General features: G+C 52.6%; 1 protein-coding gene across 4 annotated transcripts in view; it reads right to left on the reverse strand.

Moving 5' to 3' along the window:
- Window positions 1-11649: 11649 nt before the first annotated feature.
- The window catches only part of NFASC (neurofascin), a 160260-nt gene continuing 147198 nt past the window's right edge, over window positions 11650-24711 (reverse strand). For all 4 annotated transcript variants that reach the window (XM_081120684.1, XM_081120685.1, XM_081120683.1 and 1 more), the window contains 3 exons: window positions 17674-17805; window positions 15363-15432; window positions 11650-11971 (listed from right to left, as the gene is read on the reverse strand). In XM_081120684.1, coding sequence (XP_080976810.1) covers window positions 11740-11971; window positions 15363-15432; window positions 17674-17805 — 434 coding nt within the window. In that variant the 3' untranslated portion in view covers window positions 11650-11739. The remainder of the gene's footprint in view (window positions 11972-15362; window positions 15433-17673; window positions 17806-24711) is intronic.

A 24711-nucleotide genomic window follows, 5' to 3' on the forward strand; every position in this document is an offset into this window, starting at 1 on the left:
CCTCACTTTGTCCTGTCCCTGCAGCTACGGTGAGGGAGGCACTGAGCTGGACAATCAGATTTTTCTGATGAGATCAGTGATGATACTAACAAATAGGGCTTTTTGATATTGGACTCAATTGCTCTGAGCTCCAGCAGCTCGAAAGGTGCCAGAGACAAAAGGGGAGGAACTGAATTGTCTGGCTTCAGGGCAAGAGCTGGAGGGGCAGCTTTCTCCCAGACAGAAGTGCTGGCAGAGGCCACTGTTCCCCACAGTGCCAGCAGGGGGGAAACATATCTGAGTCTCCACCAACCTCAAGTTTGTGTATTTTTCCCTGGAAAAACTCTCAGCCATTTCAGATTCAGTCTGGTTGGCCATAATTTGAAATGTGGCCATAATTTGAAATTCTTTCCCAAGGAGGCATCAGCTAATGTGGAAGGGAGGGAGGTGCACTCGCTGGGGGTGGGCGGTTTGGGATGCAGTGTTGGATGTGGGGAAACTATAGAATGAGGGGATTATTGATTGGATTCACCCAGTCCTGGCTTTCTGGACTCTGAGCCGGTGCACATAACGAGAGGGTCTCTCTGAGCACCCTGCTGACCACACTGCTGATGGCCTCTTGCACTACCAGCCGAGCCTGTGCGCTCTGCCTGCAGTTAGCCGGTGGCTCTACTGCCCCCCACACTGGGGCACAGCCCTGCGGAAAACCAGAGGGAGGCCGGTGTGGTTCAGGAGGAAGGGCTTTTTGCTTGTCCTGTGTTCTCATGGAGGTTGTTGCAGAGCCTTGGGAGGGAACAGGGTGGCTGATTTGAGCGCCTTTGGACCTCACAGCTGATTGCGTGGGTGATGGGCTCTTCCCGGGAGAGGTGCTCAGTGTTGAGAGTCTGATCTGTGGCTTGGAAGATGTGGCTTCTCCTGTGCTTGTGTGAATCGGGCTCCTCACTCTCAGGGAAAATGACCCCAAGGAGGTCACTACAACTAATTATTCCATCTGGGCCAGGCTTTGAGAGCTCGTGGAGGGAACACTGCCTGAGTCCTGTCCTGTGGTCCTTCTCCCTGGGGACAAACCAGGCCTTCTGTATTATCTCACCTTCCTGCCCTCTGCCACATGGGTAGAGGGTCGTGCTGCATCCTAACATCCAGGCTGGAGCTAGAAGGGGCAGGAAGGAGGGAGGCAAACGCTGGACAGTCCTTTCTGATCAATGAGAGAGGGCTCCTGGGCTCGAAAGGGAGTTACAAGAGTACTTAGGGGACTTTGGGAAAGTTAATTAATGGGGCTGCAGAACAAACCTCTAGCTCTTAATACTCATCAATGAGCCTTACATCCAGCCACTTGGAACTTTGTAAACTTGATTTTAGGAAGACAGATACCACCTGCCCCACCCCAAATCGATACTAAACCACTAGTGGGACAGTAAATGCAGTAATACAGATGGCTGGAATACAAATGGGGTCCACTTGCCCTGTGGGGACCACTGGGTCCCAGAAATCAGTGGATTACCCCATTGTGTAAGGTATAGGGCTGGGTGCCACAGAGGTACCAGAGGTATGAGGTATTGGTCCTGCCCTCCAGACTGGCTAGGCACAGAAGAGACAAGTTGGGAATTGATGCTGAAGGCCAAGGGGCAGGGGGCTGAGGAAGGACAGGAGAAACTCATGGAGAGATAGCCTGTGTGCCAAGGTAGTTATGAAAGGTGAGATCCTTTCTGCCTGGAAGGATGGGGAAGACTTTTGAAGGAAGAAGTAGAGGCCAGGGAGAATATTCTAGTAGGCTGAATAAGGGGAAAGCATAGTGATTCATTCATTTAAATTTAACAAATTATTATCTAGTGCTTACTATGCATCAGTTATTCTTAGAACTTTTCACATTTCAATGGATTTGATCCTTACAACAACCTATGAGGTAGCTACAGGTAAAACTCCTGTTTTATAGATGAAGAAACTGAGATGCAGAGAGGCTAAGTAATTTGCCTGGGGTCACACAGCAGCGCCTGACCTATCTGCAGAGTCCTGGCTCTTTCCTGGTACTCAAGGCAGACTTGGAGAAAGATGGGCACCCATGGCCCCCTCACCACATGACTGTGATCTGCAGGGCGCCACAACCCTCCCCTGGGCTCTTCTGGGTGGACTCAGGAGCCTGAATGTCCTGCTACAGCAGAGTGGAGTCGTAAGGGGAGAATTGTTGCTGGATCATGTGGAAGAGCTGGCAGGGGCTTCTCTGGCATGACGCCTTCGAAGCACAGACACTGGGCTAATTCTTCATAGAGATGTCCATTCATACCCAAGTGCAGTGGTGAAAGCTGAGGTTTAGAGTCAGACAGACCTGGCAGCTAGTTCTGGCTTTGTCGTTTACCTTGGGCACATTAGTCAGCCATTTGGAGTCCCCGTTTCCTCGTGTGCAGCAGGATGGAGAGCTGCCTGCCTCGAAGGGCTGGTGAGAGGGTTCAAAGAGATAATTAGCATAAAAAGCCCATCACTCTGCCTTGCACCGTCAGCAAGCATCAACATTATTAGTTCCCTTTCTCCTCTTAAGTCATTAAATGTATCGTGACACAAATGCCATCTGGTGCCCTCTTACCTCTTTGACATCAGTCCCTGCCAATTCCATGGTCTGTAAAAGTCAAAGTCTCTCCCCCAGTTTTTGCTAATTCCTGGGGGCTTGGTCTCTGACCCTACACTCTCCTGCAGTCTCGGCTTCACTCTGTATCAATTCGGATGCAGACCTCACCGACTTGTTAGTTTATATAAAGCATCCACTAGCATGAGGTGAATTCTTTGATTGGGTAGACTTGACTGATGACTTGGGGGGCACAGGGTCACATCCCAGAGCGCCCAGCTTTCTCAATGTGTTCCTCAAATCCAGTGGTCCTCAAACTTGAGCCTGCATCGGAATCACCTGGAGGGTTTGTTACAACATAGATCCCAGAGTTTCTGATACAGTAGAACAGGGCGGGGCCTTGGAATGTGCATTTCTGTAAATTCCCAGGTGATTGTGTGCTGTGGGTCTAGGGACAACACTTTGAGAATCACTACTCTTCTGCCAGCCCCTGCCCCCCATCTGCCCCTGGAGTTCCAAACTCTGCCCCCTGCCCCTATTATATAGGACCCTCCCCTGCTGCTATCTGCAAACTCCTTGCCCAGGTCAACCCTTGGACCCCCTATTTTATAGGGTTCCTCCTTGTTAGAGGGTATTGTGATGTTAAATATATACCAAATAATTTTGTTTGTTTCAGAGTGAAGTACTCTCCAGCCCTCCAGCCACAGCTCATCCTGCGAGGCTGGGGGGGCCTGAGTTCTAGTTCCCCCTGAGTGTGGGTAAGGTGAGTTCCCGCTGAACCCAAGCCAGGGCTGAGAGTGTTCCTGGGCCCTACCAGACTGTTTCCTTGTCTACACAAAGCCATGCTTCTCTGCCGTGGGGTCTGGGGTTGATCAGCAGCATGTTCTAGGGCAGGGATGGGGGTGGGGGCAGAGGACTGAGCTGTTGGGCCGCAGCTGTGGCTCCAAATTGCTCTGAGGCCCACTGCCCGGTCCATGCTCCAGCAGGAACGGACATCAAACAAATGGGCTCTGATGCATTAAGTGGGGGCTGGGGGGGGCTGAAACGGGTCCTCCCCTGCCTTGGTCCACCTAATATGGTGTTGAGCAGTAGACGCTGCCTTGGTGAGAGGGGCTGTAATGAATTCCCAGATTCCACCCCTCTGGGGGCAGCTGGGCAAGAAGGGGTATAGCCTTCACTCTTAATAAAGATTGGAAGACGACTGTCCCCTCCCACTGGGTTGGTTAATCCAGCTCTGAGCTGGAGATTAGCATTTCTAATGGGCTGGGAGGCGCAGCATTCAGGAGACATGGATGAGGGATGACAGATATTCTGGGGGTCCCTGGGGCTCTGCAGAGGCAGTGCTTTGTTTGGCCTCAGTTGAATTGAGGATGGCTTTCTTCAAATAAGAGGCTCACTTATCTCTTCACTTCTGTCCCCTTGAGTGGGGGCCCTTGCTCTAAATTTGGGCCAGTGGACCATCCCCACCAGTGAAATGTCATATCCAAGCCCAATATCCAAAGAGGATGACACAAAAATCTTGAATCCACCCAACCACTTCTTTCAAAGGAACAGATGTCTCATTCATTCATTCATTCGCTCACTCATTCACTCATTCATTCATTTTGTCCTTGCTTTGTGCCAGGTGACACTGTCTCAGGAAGATGTATGACCCAGCACAGAGGCCACAGCCTACCTTCAAGGAGCCCAGGAGAGATGACCTGTAAGGAGAAAGAGGGTTAGAGGTATTGGGATGAGAAAGTGGAAACAGCCTGCCATCATTGCTGCAAGGTCTGGTCTCCAGGACTATGAATTATCCAGAGGAACGGGGGTTTGGAAGGCCAAGAGGAAGCTGTTCCAAGCAGACCCACCTTTGGGTCATAATCCATTTGTCAAACCCACATTATTGAGCCCTTTTCCCAGACATTGTAACATTGCTTTTGGTTACTTGACTGTCTACCCTAACAGTCTGAGCTTCCTGAGGACTGGAACTCTATCCTACTTACCTTACGTCATTAATTGGCAAGGTAGGTATTAATAGGTACTTTGGAGCTGAATTAAATTGCCAAAGCTGAGAAGTGTAAGAAATCATTGCATTATCAGCAGGAGCTGAAAATAGCTTGGAATGGCTAGAATTGGGGATATATGTGAGGAGTGGTGAAAAAATGAGGCTGCAGAGGTAAGGGTCAGATCATGAAAGGTCTAAGATGCCAAACCAAGGAGTTTACAGTTTATCCTATTGCAGCAAACTGAAGATATTGTAGCAAACTTGAAGGTTTCAAGTAAAGAAGTGACATCAGATTCTATTTAGAAAATCCTGTTGGCTGCAGTTACAAGGGGGAGGAGGCAACACAGGAGGCAAGGAGACTGTCAATTTAGGACGAGGGCTTGGAGTAATGGTGGCACATGAGTGCAAATGAACATGAGGGACAAATTTCAGAGACAGTGAGCTTGAGAGTGATGAGAAAGAATATTTCTCATATTCCAAGGAGAGGATAGGGAGATTTAGAGGTGTTGTGTGACATACCCAGAGTTATCCAACGATTCAGGAGTTTTAATGAAGCAATAAACCCTCACGTCAATGCTCGGTTCTGAGGGCTTGAAGGGAAAGTAAACACAGGTGAGTTGGATAGTTACTTGATGGTTCTTTACTGAGAGTTGGGTCCACATTTTCAGGGAAATCCTGCCCCCCCCCCCATGCCTATAAATGATCGGTTATCTTTCCACATGAGAACCACTTCCCAGGCCTAACCACTCTCGAGCCCCACACCACCCTGGAGAAAGGGAGGGGGTTACATCGTTGGGGTCCCTCGCCATTCATCCTGCCTGGGTGATGCTCTTGGGCCACTCCCGTGAGAATTAGCACAACTACAGGCCTCCCAACCTTCAAGGCAGAGGCCCAGTGAAAGGGGAGCCCTCTGTTTTTTCCATTTTCTATTTGCTTGTTGACTGAGAGTCCTTTGAGTCTATTGAGAGGGGATTTGGTCTGCTGTGCGCAGTTTTCATTATTCAGCAATAGTAAACGTCTTCTGTGCCAGGCACAGGGCAGGGTGTATGCTGGACTCTCTCCTCCAAGGGCAGGGGTGGCTCTGCACTTTTCTCTCCCCCAACACTCCCTACACGGCACGTCTTCAATGGTGCCCGAGCACACTTGCAGCCGCACTGCATCGGGTGTCTCCATGCCATACACATTCAGTCACTCCGCTTAAAACAAATTGTGCCAGTGAGTTTTCTGGGGTAAGACCCACTTCAAGATGGGGCTGGTGTCACAAAATTCTCAAAGTGTATGCTGTCTGGTGCCCATGAAAAACCCTTTGATCTGTCCCTACCATTAACCCTGACATCCCTCTCTGCCAGTTAAGGAAAATGAACACATGGCCAGAGTCCATTTTGAACAACTTTTATTATATGTTTAGTGTTCTCTATACAAAAGAAATCAGTTTTTTTACAGTGATTCAAAAAAAATTCTGATAATTTGGCCTTTTCATTGCTCATGCAGTCAGTTTATAAGTCCATGTATTAGATGGTCCTCCATGGCCCAGACGTCTTCCCTGCTGAAGGTCGTGCGTGACACCCTCAGAGACGCAGCTGTCGCTGACAGAGTTGGTTAATGCAGAATAACTCACAGAAAGGAAAGGACACGATGTGAGGGGTTAAAACAAGGTCTGCCATGGGGAGTTAAATATTTAACTGACAGAAAAAAGATCAGACAATTTGTGGGTGTGTGCATATGTGAGAAGGGATGGAAATATTGGGAAAACATTTTCCCACTGAAAGGAACAAATTGGGATGGTCCAGTGTGGGCTGGAGGTGGGACCAGGACAGAAGGCAGCCACGTCACAGGCGACTGTTACTCAGCTCAGGAGGGGTGTGAAGTTGGCAAAGAGCTGGGAGCCGGGTGGAGGGACAACACTGACTGAAGATGTTGCATTTGAGGGTCAGAAAAAAGAACGGGGCAGGGTCATCTGATCTGCATCATTTTTGAAAAAACAAAACAAAAAATAGTACACAAAATTCTGGATTTCTTTTCCCAGATTTTTGTGTTTATTGCTTCACTGAAGTCCTTACATGTGCTGAACTGTAGCCCAGCAAACCCCAGGCTGTCAGAGCTTCCATGGGCTCTGCTGCCCCTGGCACCTCGCTGCCAAGGGTGGAGTGGACAGACAGCCCTTCTCACCCTCCCTTCCGAGGGACACAGCATGCCGGGGCCCGATGTGCTACTACGCGAGAGACAAGTCTAGGCTTCACAGTGACAAACGCCAGTCACCTCATCACCCTTCTCCTGGCCTGGGTCGGCCCATAACACCACAGGCTGATCTTGGACTCAAAAAAACCCTTTGTCTCTTTCATTGTGGGGGATTGGGGGGGGGAGAAGTGGTAAAGGGGTACAGAGGGTGACCAGCAGGACAGAGTTAAGTAACACCTGTTTAAAAGGAGGCAGCTGGGGCGAGATGCAAGAACACTGGACAAGGAGTTGGAGGGCCCGCACTCAAGCCTAACCTCGCCTTGACTTACTAGCTGTGTGACCTTGGGTAAATCCCTTCACCTCTCTGGTGGTTAGTGTCCTTGTCCGCACGATGAGTCATTTCAATAGGATCAGCTCTGTGATTCCTTCAGATGCCGAAATCCGAACCCGATCCTGCGCTGGATGCCTTTGTATCTGTTTCATGCCCACCCTCACCACTAGGAAACTTCCATTTAATACTAATGTCCTGACAGAGGAGCACTGGTTCCGGGTGTGTCCTGAGACACTGGTTGGTGGGTCCTGTGGCTTCCCTGGAGGGTTGTCCACCTTTCCCTTGGACCCTCCTCTGAGCCTGTCTCCAGAAGGCCTGTTCTCATTAGGGGAGGGAGGAAAGGGTGCTGCTCTGGCTTGGGTTGGGCAGGCTGGGGGTTACGCAGGAGTTGGGCTCTGCCCACAACACTGAGTCTCCTGACATTTCAAGCTCTGTTTCATTTGACTCTGAGTTTTAAAAAAATGAAAAATCTGACACCTCTTACAGGCTACTCCGAAGTCACCATGCAAAGCTCGACCAGCATCCATGGGGTGATTTATTTCCAGTGGACCTGACTGTGTCTGGCAGGGGCTCCAGGATTAGTGACCAAGGTATCATGAGTGGGGAGTGTGCTCTTGCCACCCTCTCACTGCGAAGTGGTTCCCTGGCACCAGCCCCCGGTGACCGAAAGCCCAAGGAAGTTCACCTCCTCAGTGTCGGTGAAATGGCCTTGCAAAGACAGGCAAAGCATGCTCAATCCCGACTCCTTCCATCACAGGGCTCTGTGACCCTCTGTGACTTGGCTCTGATCTTGCAAAGGGCTCCCGGAGCCTTGAAGAGCCACTGCCTGTGCTGCTCCTGGGGAAGGTCCACTTTCCTTTGCATCAGATTTGTTCCCTCTTGGTTTTGCCCTCTGGAATGGCCCAAACGGGGCCCAGCCTGGGCAGCCTCCCTTCTGCTCCAAATCGCACACTGTGCCCCACACAGCCCTTCACAGCTCATCTCCAGCAGCCTCAGTCTGCTGGGTGAGCCCATGTGAGGGTGCTGGGTGGGGGTGGGGGGCGGCAGTCCCTTAGCTGAGAGACCCACAAATATTCCTGGACCTGTTTCCACCCCTTTGCTAAGGCCAACTGTGTTTAGGGAAACTATGGAACTATCTGGGCCCAGGCAGCAGACCTCCCTTGCAGGGTGAGCAATATTGGCACTGGCTGTGGCCCAGACAGGAGGACGCTTCTCCAGCCCTTGGGACTTGCCAGGAAGGGGGTGGACCAGATACTCCCAACCTTTCAGGGCAAAGGCAATGGACAAGGGAGGCAGCCAGTCTGGTTTTCCCTTTGGCTTAAACGCAACCCTCTCCTCAAAAGCAAAGTAAGAAAGAACAGGTCCCACTCTCCAGAAGCCAAGCAAGGTGGGAGGCAGCTGTCCCCTAGTCCTACAAGGAGATGCTCCTCATACACTAGCCTCCTTGGTCCCCAGGTGGGCCATGCCCTCTGTAGGGAAAGGTATTCAAGAAAGGACTGAGTAGGGGAGACCGAGGCACCAAATACACCTGCCCTGAGGGGCAGAGGAGAGGCTCAGGAGGGGGACTGTTCCTCAACTGCCCCTGCGGGGTTTGAGGCCCTGTCTTGCCCAGCTTTGCAGACCAAGTTCTCTCTCTGAAGCTCTTCCTTTTGAGCCTGGGGCCCCTGGCAGCTCACAGGCTCAGAGTGCTCTCAGTCAATGACTCTGTGTCCCAAGACTCAGGTCCAGGCCGGCAGCCCTGAGAGGGCAGGGGCTGCACCTGACCTTCACCATGGTCCATGGCTCAGGCAAAGCCTGGCTCACACTCGATGTTCAAGAGGATATGCTGGGTGACCATGGGACAAATGAGGACACAGGAAGCCGCAGCTCCTGTGGCGAGCACGTAGCTGGGATCGCAGCACAGGCAATAAAACTCCTAGTCACTGTGAGATGACCTACACTTCTCCCCACTCTGGGCCCCCCAGCCAGACAGGCGGAAGCACCAATGGTATCGCCCTCTCCCGGCATTGTTGCTGGGTGTTTTGGGTGGTTGCTTGAGAGCCCCGATGGCTGGGAGTGTGGGACAATACTGCTCTCCTGCTGAGCTGGGTGGACTCTGGCATGGCGCCATAAAAAAGGGGCTTTCTTCTCCCTAACCCTAACCCTGCAACCCATACCTCGCTAAGCACCTGCCATCTCTGCTTGGGGACAACTTGGTTCTTCAGGCCCAGGTTTGCTCTTGCCTGCCAGTGGGTTGTGAGGGCGTGGTGGGGTGGGCAGGCTCCTGATGGGGCCGATGGCGCTGTCTTCACAGGCAGCCAGGCTGGTATAGAGTCGGACAGGACATAAACGAGGAGCAAAGACAGGCTGGGGAGTCACTTCTCCCCCAGACCCAACAGTAGCAGGGGCCCTTCCCTGGCCATCAGCTGTGCAGCAGACCTTCTAGGAGCAGGGGGACAGGTGTGAAGACGTCTCACAGTCCTTCCTGCCCTAAGAGACTGTTTTCGGTGCAATAAGTTCACTCTTACGTATGGTGCAATATGGACTCAGGGCCTGAGAAACTGACTACCTTGCTCAGATACACAGTGTTTTCTGAAAAGGCCGGTCCTTTCATTCAGCTCACAGGGGTGCTTCCTTGACATTCCCTTCAGGGACCCCGGGCCTAGGCTGCAGGAGTACCCAGCTGTGTCCAGGCAGAGGCCAGAGGAAAGCCAGGGGAGAGGGCCCCTGAGCTCACTCCTCAGCCCCCTGCTATTTACCCTGTCCCTGTCACCATGAGAAAGCTGCCTCTTGGGCTTCTAGGTAGCAAACCTGGCCAAGGCTAAGGCCAAAGGGCAGTTACTTGCTCTCATGTTCAAATAATTGGCTCAGCTGTGGGCTATAGTTTTTACCTGCAGAAAGAGCATGTGTATCCATGGGCCTGACCTTCACTGACTGGTTACTAAGCGATGCAAGCAGAGCTAATACCTTTGCGGCTCATACACGTGGCAAATGATGCTTTAATAAAGTCTCTGAAGGACACAGCCCTGTTCCTGCCCAGGTCCCCTGACAAGCCGCTGGAGGCTCAACTCAGAGGCTGACTGTGGCAGGTACCCACTGCAGGGTCAGCTTCCCCCTGCTGAAACCAATGTGAGCTGCAGCAGCAGCTAAGGATTCCTCTTAGGCTCCAAATCTCTCTCCTCTGAGACCAGTACCTTTGGTTTCGAAAGTGGATTAGGTGGGGTAGATGAAGGCAGTGCCTTCGGTCTGAGAACTGCAGGTCTGCAGGTGTCTCCACTTGGGCAACAGGTTGCAGGGCACATGTCAAGTGGTTTCTTCTGGTTCTGCTTGACGCTTGCATAGGCCACCCATTCTCAAGACAGATGATGCTGGAGGCTTGAAGGCTTGCAGGGAGGGGCGGGAACCTGGGAACTGCAGGGACGCAGGAGAGTTGCATAAGGCATACGAAGAGAAGAGCGCCGAGTCCTCCAGGCCAGGCTTCACAGCACTGTCAGGGTGGTGTCCCTACAGGGTCTCCTGATAGGTAAATACCCCAAGGAAAGGATACAGTCAGTCTTGGGGCAGCAGGGCCCCATCTGCACAGTTCCAACATCATACAGGATTGACCGAAGAGATGATACCTGCTACAGGTGAAAAGGGGGGGCAGAGCTTTACACCCCAAAACTCACAGGCAAAGCCTTTGTATTAGAGGGTTCCATCTCCTCGAGGGCAGCAGCGCAGACCCCGACCAGGTGCCCCGACCAGAGGGCACCCTCTACTCTGGATGCAGTGGGTGTGGCCCTCACTCCTACATCCTGGGTTTCACTGATGGGGAGGAAGGAATCCAAACCCAGCCCTTTCTCCTCTCTCGAGGTGACACAGCTCCCCAGGGACCAGGCGCCTGGTTTTCTGCTGCTTGAGGCACCCAGTCATTGGAGTTGAGGTCCTTTCTGTCAGTGTCCACTCCTGTTCCTCAAACCCCTTCATCAGTCAGTGCAGCTCTGGTCTTGGACACTCTGGAGGATGGGGCAGGGTAAGAGCGAGGAGCAAGAGGTAAGCCCACCTCCCAACTGAGCCAGAGCAAGGTGAGAAGCCCTATCCACCCTCTCCCTGCCAAAAATACTGTCATTTTTCCAGAAAGGAGCCAAGCCCAGCTCAGCAACTGACAAGGCCGAGGTGATGGGTTGCGGGCATGGGGAGGCTCACGGCGAGAAAGGCATCCTTTGGAAATACATTGGCCAGCATGGTTTGAATACTGCAGCTTTTCTGTATGTTCTTTTATGGACCAAATCTTTTAAAACTATCTTTGCGGTTTTCTGGGGGAGAATCCACCGGTTCTTTCTTTTTCCAGGGATGCTTCAAAAGGAAAACAGAGACATTGGGCCTGCAGGGGAAGGTGCATAAAGCAAAAATAAAGGCAATGAAAAGTCCCCAAACCAACGAAATAGGTGCGAGCGCCGAGGTCAAGGGCAGGCAGGGCAAGTGGAAGGCTCGGGGCGGCTGTGAGGCCGAGCAAGGGGCTCAGGCTCCCTCCAGCCGAGCTTGGCCATGGCTCTGGCTCTCCCACACAGATGGCACCTGGGTGCGCGGGGTCCCCGGGAGGGGAGCTCATGGTAGGCTGGGTCGTCAGTGGTCCTCACAGTCTGGCAGGCGCCCACGTTGTACCCTTGTCCGTGAAGGTGGTGGTGGCTTTGTCTCCCCCTCTCCTCTCTTCCCACTTGTGAAGTAGTGGCTGTGCCTGGGGCTCCATTAGGCCAGGGAATAGATGGCATTGACCGGCGACGTGGCCTCCGAGCTTTCGTTGCCTTCAGTCTCCTCTTTGTCCTTTCTGACCGTGTACTGGCCGATGAAGGAGCCGTCCTCATTGAACTGGCCCTCGCCGCCCTCGCCATAGTCTACCAGGCTGTCGTCACTCTCTTGCTGTTTGATGGTGCCGTCCAGGGACGTCTGGCTCCCCTGCAGGGGCTTGTTGTCTTCGTCACTGGCCGGAGAGAGACAGAGAATCAGGCCCAGCCCAGCCCAGCCCAGCCCAGGGCCACCTAAACCCAGGTGGGGCTTGGCAGGGCGCTGGTCTCTTGCCAAACACCCATGCTGTATGCACTACACACTCCAAGGGGACAGGGCCCGAGGGACCACCCAGTCTAGCCCTCCCGTCCAGCAAGTTCTCCAGAGGGGAACTACGTCCTAGAGGTCAAGCAGCTTCTCTAAGGTAAAGTGGCAAATTGGTGCAGAGCTGGGACAGGAGCCCACACTTGGAGACTCCTGGTCCTTTCCATGCAGCTGGGCCACTCTCTGGGGTGGGAGCAGGCAGAGGATTGTCACCCTGGATGAGGCAGAGAGAACTGCTGTGAGGCCAGGCAGATGGGGAGGCAGGAGGGGAGTTTGGACTAGTGATCTGTGACTTCATTTTTTATTTTTAAATTAAATTTATTGATTTTAGAGAGAGAGAGAGGGAGAGGAACATCGATTTGTGGTTCCACTTATTTGTGCATTCATTGGGTGACTCTTGTATGTGCCCTGACCCGGGATCCAACCCGCAACCTTGGCATATCAGGATGATGCTCTAAAGCTACCCAACCAGGGCTGATCTGTGACTTTGCCTGGGAAGGCTCTGCCCTTGACAAAAAGCCAGGGCCTGGGCCTTAGAGAAACAAATCTCTGCCCTGCCCCTCCCCTGCTCAGTCTAGGTGTTGTTGCTCCTAGCTCTCTCCCTGGTTTATCTACAGACAGATGCTGCAGCTTCGGGCCTAGCAAGTTGAAGAGGGCGTGACATGCAGATAATAGGTGAGACCAGAAACAAAGACTAGCAAGGCTCAGAGGATCCTGCCCAGCTCCTTTTGAGGCCCCCAGGTGCTGCCCTTAAGCTCCTCCCGGGTAAGGGCTGGGACTAGAGCAGCAGCTACCCACTGTTCCTGCTGCACCCCCGGGCATCTGCTCAGGCACCACATCCTGGCTGGAAAACTCTACCCTTTAGGCTCAGAGGGTGGCCTGAGTGCTGCAGGCTGTGCTTCAGGGGCAATCCAGATCCCAGGCAGGAGGCAGTGGGACCATCAACGACAATTTGAGTCCTGGTAGGCAGGACCACAGCGGTGCCAGGTGGTCTGAGCAGACACACACCATCCCCTCTGCTGTCCCCAGGCCACGCTCAATAATCCTTCCTGGGTGTGTAGAAAACCGCAGGCTGAGTTGCCATTATACTGGGCAGTGTGTTATGGCTTCTAACAGCAGTGGTGGGCAGAGATAGCTGTCAGGGGAAGGCTGTGAACAGGAGCCAGAGGAGCTGGGCATTAGTAGATAGAAAGGTATTAGCCCACTCCCCCCACCTGATAAGTGAGCGCGGCCCCATTAACAGCCTCACTGGGTTCTCGGATGGCAGTGATGGGAGAGGCCCCTGAGTGAGGGAAGTGGGTCTCTGGGGTTTGTGCAGGAAGTGGAACTCCCCTTTTGAGAACTAGCAGATTTAAAAAAATTTTGAAGATCTTATTGGCATTGTTAAGAGATTCATAAATCGGGCTGCATCCCATCTAGCAATGAGAAGGGTGCTGCGAAAATTGGCAGATTCCAATTACCAGGCCCCTCCACCCCACCTGCAGAAACATGAGGACTGTGTCTTTACGACCTGAGGGAATTCCAGGCACCTAAGTTAAATGCAACCGCTGGACAGGAAAAGGGATGGTCCTGTCGGGGTGGGAAGTAGGGAAAACGATCCAGGTCTGGAAAGGACAGGCCTCTCCTAAGGGAAGCCTGAATGAACCAGAATGACGGGAACCCTGGTCTAGCCTCCTGTCAGCCTACCTTCCAAGACCCCTTGGAAGATCAGGTGGACAGACAAGGGAGAGGGAAGCAGAGCGAGGCCACAGGGCAGCAGGGTGCTCCTCCCTGCCCCAGGCCTGTGTACCTAGAAACTTGTCTTTTCCTCTGAGGTATTAATTTCTCCCCTTTCCCACTTTAGGGCTCTTGGACTCATCCCAGTAGGGATCTAGGATGAATGCTGCCGATACCCCCTCCTCCCAGCTAAAGCTGAGGGGGGGTGTGTATGTGTGTGTACGTGCGTGCATGCATGTGCCCGTGTGGGGTAAGGCCCGTGCTTGCGTATCCAACCTCAGTGTCAGTGGGCTAGGGGTGGCTGGGGAGGAGGCAGGGGTTCTGCCCAGCAGCTTGGTGTCTAGGGGAGGAGAGGTGCCTGCGGAAGCAGCTTCTCACAGCACAGGCCCCCTGGTCCGGTGTTTGAGGAGGTCCTCACCCCTCCTCTGTGGCTTTGGAACTGATGACCAGGGAACAGCTGCCAGCTTATGGAGGAGCTGGGCCCCACCAGGGGTCTGAGACAGTCAGGGGAGGAGCCTCCCGTGCCTGCCCTTTGAGAATCTTGCGGGGATGTTGGGACTGGATGGATGGACGTGGTCCTTAAGCCGCCAGACAGGCTCCAGTGCGGGCAGTGACTCTGCTGCCCATTGATCGGATCCTGCTTGCCAGGCTGCTGATGGACAGAGCGGCAGAGGCCCAGGATGGAAGAAGGTCAGAGGAGGACAGGGCAACCTGGCCCCAGAGTGACGGGTGGGGAAAAGGCTCTGATGAGAGCATTTCCTCCCACCCCATTTGGTCTGGGAATGAGACCTTTATGAGTCACCCTGCATTGTTCCTTAACTCAAAACACAATTGCCATCACGACAGACAGATGGCCACTTTGTTAAGCCAGATATGAAGGGCTGTCCAGATCCAAGGGATAGCAAGGGGTCGGACAATGGCAGTAGCTGGAAGCTGGGCCCCTGCTCCCCCCGCCTCCCAGCTCTGTCACTAGCTCATTAAGTGGCGAGTGTGAGAGTCCTGGGGGAAGGTCATTTCTCAGTCCGGGCACCAGTCCTCTCATTTGACAGTCATTGGACCGGATGCTTCTGTACGGCCTTTTTCAGCCCAAAGCCCAGAGTTATTGTTCAAATTCACGAGGAAAAGGTCTAGAACACCCACCGCCACTGCCAGCGCCTTCATCCCTCCCCTAGTCCATGGTTTAGGCCAATACAGCTTCCCTGTGTAGGCAGAGAGAAAGCCGAGAGCCGAGCTCATTTCACAGCAAAGAGGACCCAGGGCCCATTTCCAGGGTAGAAAGGTGGAAACACATATAAAGAGCTCAATAGATCTTAACTGCACAGCTGAATGATAAAATGCCATTCATGTGTGTCGGGCACTGTGGGGGCAGCCTTGTTCGGCACAGTCAGGATGAGCAGGTACTGTCAGAGAGGAAGGGGTGACAGTTCAATGGGCGATGGCGAGGACATTGAGTCGGCCACGCCAAGCTGCTCTGAGGGGAGGGCACTGAGGACAGCCAGCCCGACAGGGGGCACTGTGTGTGAACAGGAGCCAAGGAGATCACGCACCTGTAATCAAATGAGCCATCCTCTTCTTTGGGGTCTTCAGGGCCAAGGGGAACATCCTTCTTTTCTCGCACTTGGTCAATAAGAGAAGCAAAGACACAGACACGATGACTGAGTATGTCCCTGCTCTGCAGGTCCCTGACCATAGAGCCAGAAGATGCCACCTTTGGGTTCAGTGACACTCTCCCTTTCAAGAAAGCACCATCGATGGCTCCCTGGTTCTTGCTGCCCACACCTAATCAGTTGCCAAGTCGATTCCATCTCCTCCTCCTCACCCGGGGCTTCCTTTCATCTCCACTGACAACTAAATTCTCCGCCCACCGGCTCCCCGCACCTCTCCGAGGTCTTCCCCAAACACCAGATGGATGTGTGCCTTTCTTTGGCAGCTTTTAAAAATTTTTAAAAAATGTTTTTATTGATTTCAGAGAGAGGAAGGGAGAGAGAGAAACACCAATGGTGGGAGAGTCATGGATCGGCTGCCTCCTGCATGCCCCCTGCTGGGGATCGAACCCCCAACCCGGGCATGTGCCCTGACCGGGAATCAAACCATGACCTCCTGGTTCATGGGTTGATGCTCAACCACTGAGCCATGCTGGCCGGGCTTCTTGGCACTTTTCTTATTCTGCTTGTGTTATAATTATTTGTGTTTCTTATGCCAGTGACAGAATGCCAGTTCTTCCCTTGAGGGTGGGGCACTGCGTGTTTCTTCAAAGCTCCCAGTCTAGTGCTGTGACCTCACTTGTTTGCATGACACTTTCTCCACACTCTGTGATCTGAAAACATCCGCCAAGGCCCTGTCTTGTGCTGTGCTTTTCCTTCGGTGCCAGCTGAAATGTCCTTGAGGGAGAGATTGTCTTTCCTCTAGAATCCTTAGCACCCAGCACAGGGCCTAGCACATAGCAGACATTTACGTGAATGTCTATGTATCCTTTTTGGGGTGTAAGGAAGGATAATCACCCCCATGCTAGGGGAGGAAAACAGACCTTGAGAGGTAAAGAACATGTCACATAAATTGGCAACTGAATGAGTCTAGAGTGAAGACGAGGGCTCAGGCCTCATGGCTCCTGGTTCACTCATCTTTCTAATGGGGACACTTTCTAACGGGCAAAGGAAGGCTCTGAGCTCACCTGACGAGCTCTTCAGGTGGTCAAGTTCCACTTGGAACAGGAAGGTGAACTCAGTAAGGCTACCCATCTCCCTACCTCTGGCTTTCTCTCCTTACAGAAGAAAAGCAATCCCAACACAGCACAACAGCATGAAAGAAACATCATTATCAAAACAGGAATGATAATTTCCGGCCCTCCCTCGCTTCAAGGAGAGGCATAACTCTTTAGAACCCTGGCGTCTGAGGGTAAGTGGGCAGGGGAAGCAGGAAACAATCTCCTCTCCGAGTTTTAAGTGGTCCTGGAGGAGGTTTGTTCACAGAGATGGAGAGAAACAGGAACTTGGGAGTGTGGGGCATGTTTGCCTGCTGGGGCTCTGGGGGGCAAGGCATAATTTCACTCTGCAGTCCAGCAGGATTTTCACTCTCAGGGTCATCCGTTATTCTATCTCCAGTTGCCCTGCCCAACCCATCGCAGACAGATGGCTGGCTGTCTTGCCCATTTGAAAACAATCAATATTTCCAGAAACAAGAACACCAGAGGTCCTTGCACTTGATCTTGGTTTGTCTGGGCTGGAGGATCTTGAGGCCCAGAGAAGAGAAATGCCCCTTTGGGACTCTAAGGAAGCCCAAAGCCCTTGAAGGGCCAGGAGGGTCTCTGTCGGTGCATCCTGCCCCTCAGTCTCGGCCTGCTCCTTACCTGGGAGCTGCTGTCCTGTTAGGGTGTCCGTAATGGTGTCCTAATCATGCCGAGAGCCCAACGTTACGGCCTCCCTCCCGGCTATGCTTCTGTCCAGACCCTCCTCACTGCTCTCTCTCTCTCACGGTTAGAGAAAATGCCTCTCTTCCTTTTTCCTTTCTTTGGACACAGGATTCTAATGAAATTCGGTCTGAAAAAAGCCAATTTACTGAGCAGATGGATGGTGAGTCAACGGGAGGGAAGGTCATTCTTAATAGAGACCAGGGCTCCTTCCATCCCCTCTCTGGAGCTGCTGGACCACTCTGTCTGCCCACCTCAAGCAAACTTAATTAACTCAAGTGCTTTCTGGCAGCTCTAAGATGCACAAAGCAGGCAAGAGAATTGTTTTTTCAAGCTTGGCTAGGGTTAGGCTCTCTGAGAGAACAGAGCCCCCGGATCTGGCAGGGGACCCGGTGACTCACAGGAAAGCTTGCTGGCCAGTCCCCCAAGCCCCCTCCTCTGACACATCTTACCTGGGTACTTGCCACCACGACTCCTTTTGATGAAACAGACGATGAGGAGAATCAGCACCAGGAGGGCGATGGCACACATGAGCCCAATGAACCAGCCCTGGGTGGCGATGTCGGCCTGGCTGTTGGTGTAAGCTGTGGGGAGGCCAGAGCAGACGCGTGAGGGGTTTTGCATGGGAGGAGGTGAGGAGGGGGAGGTGAGGGAAGAGCTCCCGCTACTCCCCTCGATGTTCCTCCTAGAGCCTAATGCTACCACCTAGCAGTCCTCTGGCCCAAACTGCCCGAGACAGGGACAAAGTAAAAATAATTAGGGAGCCAAGGTCAAAAGGTCAGAAAAGAGGCAGAGGAAGGGGGGATAGAGCAGAATAAGCAGCAGAGGGCTGACAGGCCCTTTAGGAAGGGGGGCTTCCTAAGGACGAGGCATGGCATTCATGCAAACAAATCCTGGTCACTGCCTGGTGGGGACCAAGGGAAGGCCAGGGACTGGCCACAGAGGTACGATTCCCTATGAATGAGCCTGGTTGGGGGGGGGGGGGGGAGAAGCCTGCATGCCACTCATCAGGGAACGGGCATGGTCATGATGCAAACACCCCTTATAAGAAGACCTTTGGGGCCTGCACAGGCCCAGAGGCACAGCCTCGCCCACCAGCATGGCCCCGAAGCCCCCAGGCTTCCTGGCAGCGGGTCTGGGCAGGGTGTAGTTCTAGGACACCCTTGCTTTCTCATGTCTCCCCAACAGGATTGCGTGCTCCCTGGCAGCAAAGACAGTCCCTGAGTGGGTACCACAGACGGCTGGCGGCGAGGTTGGGGCCATGCCTTCAGCGCACCCAATGCCACGTCCACAGGCGAAGACCTCTCCCTCCACCTGGCAGCTGTGACAAGCTAACCTGCCCCGTCTCTCCCGGTGACAGCGAGTCTCTCTCTATCCCTGCCTGGAATATATAGAGACCTGTCTCTGAGTGGACAGACTCCTGTGTAACTGGAGGGGCATATGGGTGAGTCTAGAAGACAGACGTTCAGGCATCTGATGGTGTCCTGAATGACCCAGTGGCTGGGCCTAAGGCTCAGGGAAGGTGTGGGTTGGGTAGGACCCATTCACCAGTCTCCTTTCTATGGACTGGAGAACAAAAGTGACACCTCCTGAGATGCAGCCTGCATGGAAACCAAGATGCGGAGGAGGGGAAGGGTCAGAAGACCAGAACAGACACAAATAACTGTGAAGCCGGCCCAGTGGGCGGAGCCACCTCTGGGAGGGCTAGACTGCAGCAGGAGCTCTGAGAGCCACAGAGCCAGAGCCAGACGCAGGCGTCCCCCGGGGAGGAGCATGGGGGACAAAGGGGATGCTCCAAAGTCTATCAAGTGCTATTCTGTGCAGCAGGTATCTGGATGCAGTCCCACCCTTTGCTCCTTTGGGCTGAGAAATTGTCTTCTCAGCACCTAGCCCAGGGAATTGCACCAAGAGTCTCAATCAATGGAGGAGAATGATGTTCAAACGCTGCCATGCTCTCCAAGCCCTGGCTGCCCAGGGTGGGAAGCAGCTGAGTTCTGTAGGGTATGGCTGATTGCCCTGATCTATGTACCCTGTGGGGGCAACTCCCATCCCTGCTTCCACTGCCATCCCCACAGGCCAACCCCACAGCGCCAGAGAGATCTTCCCCAAGTCCCCCATAAGATCCAATGACGTCCTGCTTTAACCCCCAATACGTCTCATTACTACTGGGAAAAACTTCCATTCCTTATCCTGACCCATCAGGTCCCACCAAGCTGGCCCTGGCCACTCACTCTCTAGTCCTATTTCGCACCACTCTCTGTACTCCAGCCACGCTGGCCACTCTCATTCCTGCCTCAGGGCCTTTGCTCTTTCTTTAGATCTCAGCAAATGTCATCTTCTCAGAAAGGCCTTCCTGCATCTTCCAGCTAAAGCAAGTCCCTCTCCCTGACCCAGTCACTCTGAGAACTCTAACTTAATCTTCACAGCACTTGTAACCATCTGAGTCACACAGAAGCCCCCCTTATCCGCGGGGATTACATTCCAAGACCCCCAGTGAATGCCCGAAACTGTGGATAGTTCCAAACCCTATGTCTTTTTATATATACATATCCTATGATAAAGTATAATTTATAAATTACCCACAAGAGATTAACAACTAATAATAGAACAATTATAATATACTGTAATAAAAGTTAGTGAATGTGGTCTGTCTTAAAAAATCTTACTGTATTGCGCTCACCCTTTTTGTGATGATGTGAGATGGTACAGAGCCACCTTGAGATGAAGTGAGGTGAACGGCGTAGGCACTGTGACTCATGTTAGGCTCTACTGACCTTCTGGCAACATGTCAGAAGGAGGATCATCTGCTCTGGGTGATCCTGGATCATCGAGCCATGACGATGTTGATGGCTGGATATCAGGAGCAGACATTGTCGATGGTTGGGCAAAATTTAGTATTTTCAGACTGCGGTTGACCGTCGATAAGGGGGACTACTGTGTTACTACTACCAACAGCTCACACTTATCAGCCCTTCCTATGGCCTATGCTCTAAGTACTTTCCCACACACCCTCTAAAATAACCCTCACAACAACCCTGTAAAGTGAGCTTGCATTATCCCTATCTTACGGATGAGAAAACTGAGGTCCTGAGGTCAGTGATTTACTCAGGGTCACAGAGCTAGGAGGTGGTAGAGTTGAGATGTGACCCCAGTCTGAGCTCTTTCCCACTTTAGTCCTTCCACCCAGAAGGTAAGCGCCTTGAAGGAGGGCCTGCCAGGTTCATTGCTGTCTCCCCAGTGCTAGGACTGAGCCTTACACTTGGAGGCACGGCATTCACGTCCACTCAGTGGCTGCACCCTCCACCCCCTGCCCTCCACTCAGCCCGCTCACTCTCTCTTGGCCTGACGGCGCCTCCGTTAACCTTAAACGCCCCACTGTCCCTCCTTTTGCCACCCGTTCCAGCACCAACTCAATTCCCAGCTTGGGTCTCCTTGGCCATTCCTGCATTTTTCTGCTCCTGCCATGAACTCTGCTGGAGGAAGGCGCAGACCTAGGCCCATCTCAGATTCGCTGCGTCCCACTGGGACCGGGCTTCACTTCTGCCTGGCGACCCCTTCCCTCGTCTCCTGCTGTTCCTCCCCACTGCGCCTGGCACTGCCCCTACCCTGTCAGCGCTGACCCCACTCACTCCACTCTGGAGACAGCGAGACCCCACAGCCTCCACAGCCGTCCCTGCTCTGTCCCTTCTCCTTCCTCTGAAGCTACTCCTCCCTCAGGTGCGGGACCCACGCCTCACTTCCTTGGCAGCTCCATCCTGAAAGGATCTCTGAAAACTCTAACATTTTCAATTTCCTCTTCTTTGCCGTCTCCTCCCTTCTGCTGTGAAATACACGGAAGCTTCCTGTATCTTAAAATAAAACCCCTTGAGGAACCTGCCAAGCTCTTCAGCTCTAGCTCATGCACTGTCCTTTTATAGGTAGACTCGGTCCTCCCTTGTCTCCAGTTCCTGCCACCTCCTTTCTCCGCCCCCAACGAGCCAACTTCGAGCCCCTGTGCTGGGCGCTTCATCTACCACCATGGAGTGGCCCTTTCCCAAACCTACCTCTGCGCTCGGCTCCTCCCTTCTGTCCTCCAGCCCTGACCTTCCAGCTGGCAACCCTTCCACTGTCTCTCATTGTCCCTCCAGCCAGTTCCACACCCAAGCCCACAGCTTCCTCCTAATAGCTCCGCGAATGGTCCAACTGCCTGAGATTCAACATGCATCCTCCTGCCCCCTCCCTGCTTCCTGCGTCCGTCAGTGGCTTCACCATTCTCCCTGTCCCTAAGGGCTACCGCTGCTCCTTCCGAAATGTTTCTCATATTCACCTCACTGCTCCATTCCAGGGGGTTCCGCTCACCCTCTGCCTGGCCTATCCTGAGGATACGATGACGCATTATGTTATGTTCGTAGGACACTCCCATCAGGCCTGGCCTTCCAAGAGCTCTGGTCTTCCCCTCCTGGCATCTTTGCCACCCTGCCCAAGAGCGCCTGCACTGCTTCCCTCTTGTTCTCCATTCTTCCATTCACGAATCTCCCATTCTTCCAGCTAACCCCCATCTCTGAACCCCATTTACTTGTAACGTAACATTTACTTGCTCTACTTCCTGGGCCCTGATTTCCAGTGATACTACTAAGGACTTGAGAACAGGGGACTCTTTGAGCCACCTAGTTCTAAGCGTGGTGCTCGTGACATCACAAGTAGTCAGTGACTACTTACTGATGATCAATTTAATCCTAATATGATATGGCTAACTGCTTTAGTTTCTTCCCCGATACCAGCTGGGGTCACAGGGATACTGGCTTGACTGTGAGCCACACCTGGGCACTGGGATGAGGGAATCACTTCGGCCTGTGTTTCGATGTGGTGCCCACCTTTTGCAGAGAAGCTAGTTTGTGTGTCTGCAGTGACCTGTTTGCTCCACCATCGTCCCGAAGCCTGTTCTGATACACGCTGACAGCTGTCTCTACAAGACTCCCCTTCCCTTGGAGAAAAAGTCACAATTCCAGGGAGAGTGGCCATACAGGCAATTTGGAAAGCAAATGCAGCTTTCTACTCTTGACTTCACCATGCAGAGTTCAAAGGTTATCTTCAGTCCTTCCTGATGGGCAAAGAATTTTCTATGAAGTTGGGACACAGAAGACTGTTCAGAACTAAGCGGGTTTTGTAACTATGTGTGATGACGAATGTTAAGCAAACACTGTGGTAGTCATTTTGCAATATATACATATAACAAATCATTACGTTGTACACCTAGAAGTAATCAATGTTATATGCCAATAATATCTCCATTAAAAAACCAAACCCAAACCAAGTGGGATCCGGGGTAAGGTGGGATTCACCTGGCAAACACAAGTCCCAGTGCCTCTTACTCTGGACCAGAGGCCATATTCTGTGTGTCTTCCACACCACACCCTACAACCCACTCAGAAACGAGCAAGTAGACCATTCCCGTGACTCCTAACTAATTGAGAGGAATTTGGTTTGGCCATGGAAGAGAGGCCAGTCATTCAAGGTCGGCAGGAGAATTATATTTCAGAAATAAGGATAGAGGAGCAAATATAATAGGGATGGACTGCCTTCAAATGCAATTTGGCTTGGCTGCTCTCACTGAAGCATCAACTTACACCTCTCCATTCCCACCTCGTCCTGTCCTGGGTCTCTCCCAAACGCGGCAGGAGGAGGCTCTCCTGAGATCTGAGACGGACTGCTGTCTGTCTTGCTGACCCACCATCAGCATCCACCGTGCGCTGCCTCACCTCATGCCACCCACTCATGATGGAAGAGCTGACTGGCCTCTTGGAGTCTAGGGCTATGCGTCTGCAACCCCTCGGGCCTCTTTGGCTTCAAGGAGGTGATTAACTTCCCATGTGGGATCTTCCTGGAGGATCAGGGAGCCTGTCAGCACTCCTAGTGGTTTTCCTCCACTTCCTTCCTGGACCACTATAGCATGTTTGCATCTGTGGACTAAAGTGATGGCCTGTGGTTGCCTAAATGACCAGTGATCAGGTCCAGAGGTGCTCACAAACTCTTGCTTTGATGAGACACAAGGAGCTGGGGGACTGTGTGAACTCGCCTCTGGAGTCCACCCACAGGAAGCTCTGTCTATTTTTGAAGGTTCTGGACACACACAGGAACACAGGAACTTCAGAAAGTGACAGTATTTTCCTTCCCTATGTAATTTCCACATAGTAATTTCCAGCCCACTAGGAAGGTGAGCACTCTGTGCTCAAAGCTAAGGTCCTACACCTGCTCCCTCCAGACTGCAATGGGAGGAACTGGGACAACTTGCAAGTGCCGAGTGCCTCACCTGCTCTGAACACAGCTATCAGGACCAGCCTCTCCAGGCAACCACAGGAAAAGAGACATGAACATCTGAGTCAATGCTCAGAAGTGTATTATTGATTGTCGTTTTTTTTTCTGTCCTATGAGCTTAATACCTCAAAGCAGATTGGGACATCCCTGAGGACAGGGACTCGTCCTTTTTTCTCTGTCTCTTTCTCTCAACCCTCACCACAGCCCTGGAGAAGCCTCACTCTGAAGCAGGCTGTGCAGGTTTCTGCAGCATCCTTAGGATGGAACCCAATCCTCAAGTCTCATCTTTGCTTTCTGCCTCTGTGCTGGACTCAGTTTTGTAATGAAGCAACATTCGAATGCATGACTGGTGAGCGATAGCTTGGGACCCTGACTGGGCCAGACACAGTCCAGCCACATGCTCCACTTGGTCAACTGTCCAGTTCCCTTGACTGTATCTAGGACAGATATCCTGCCTGAGCTGGCCTGGCTAGCCTCAGGTGGACAGCTGGACTCTCCGACTCCCTGAGTCTTTTTAACTTAAATATGTTTTTATTGATTTTAGAGAGAGAGGATGGGAGAAACAGAGAGAGAAACATCAATGATTTCCCTTCCATATGTACCCCAACCTGGGATCGAACCCACAACCTGGGTATGTGTTCTGACTGGGAATCAAACCAGCAACCTTCTGGTGCATGGAACGGATGTTCAACCAACTGAACCACACCAGCCAGGGCGACTCCCTGAGTCTTGATGGCACAAACATAGGCAGGACAGGTGGAGACAGGGAGGATGACAGGAGACCCAGACCAGGAGGGACCGGGCTGGAAAGGGTGGAGAAAGACATTTATACAGATGGGCAGTGACTCATAAGACGCAAGCCGCCAGGATCAGCCTCACCAGACCAGGCACAGGAAGAGTAATGAATATTTAAGTCAACGTTCAGAAGTTCATATAAATCATGTGGTATTTTTTTCTCTATCCTTGTGTCCATTAACCTGCATCTGATTAGGACATCCCTGGGGGCAGAGACTGGTCCTGTTCTGTCTCTCCCTCACCCCAACACTTAGCCCAGGGCTTAGCCTACCACCTGCCTGTCTCATTTTAAAGATACACAAACAGGCAAGCAAGTGCTCTCATGACTCCAGACTGCCAGCTACCTGCCTAGCAGAGAGGCTTCTGAGCCTTGTACCCATTACTGAGCCGTCGCCGGCCTG

This window comes from Miniopterus schreibersii, assembly GCF_964146895.1.
Source record: "Miniopterus schreibersii genome assembly, chromosome: 19".
In the NCBI taxonomy this organism is placed as follows: Eukaryota; Metazoa; Chordata; class Mammalia; order Chiroptera; family Miniopteridae; genus Miniopterus; species Miniopterus schreibersii.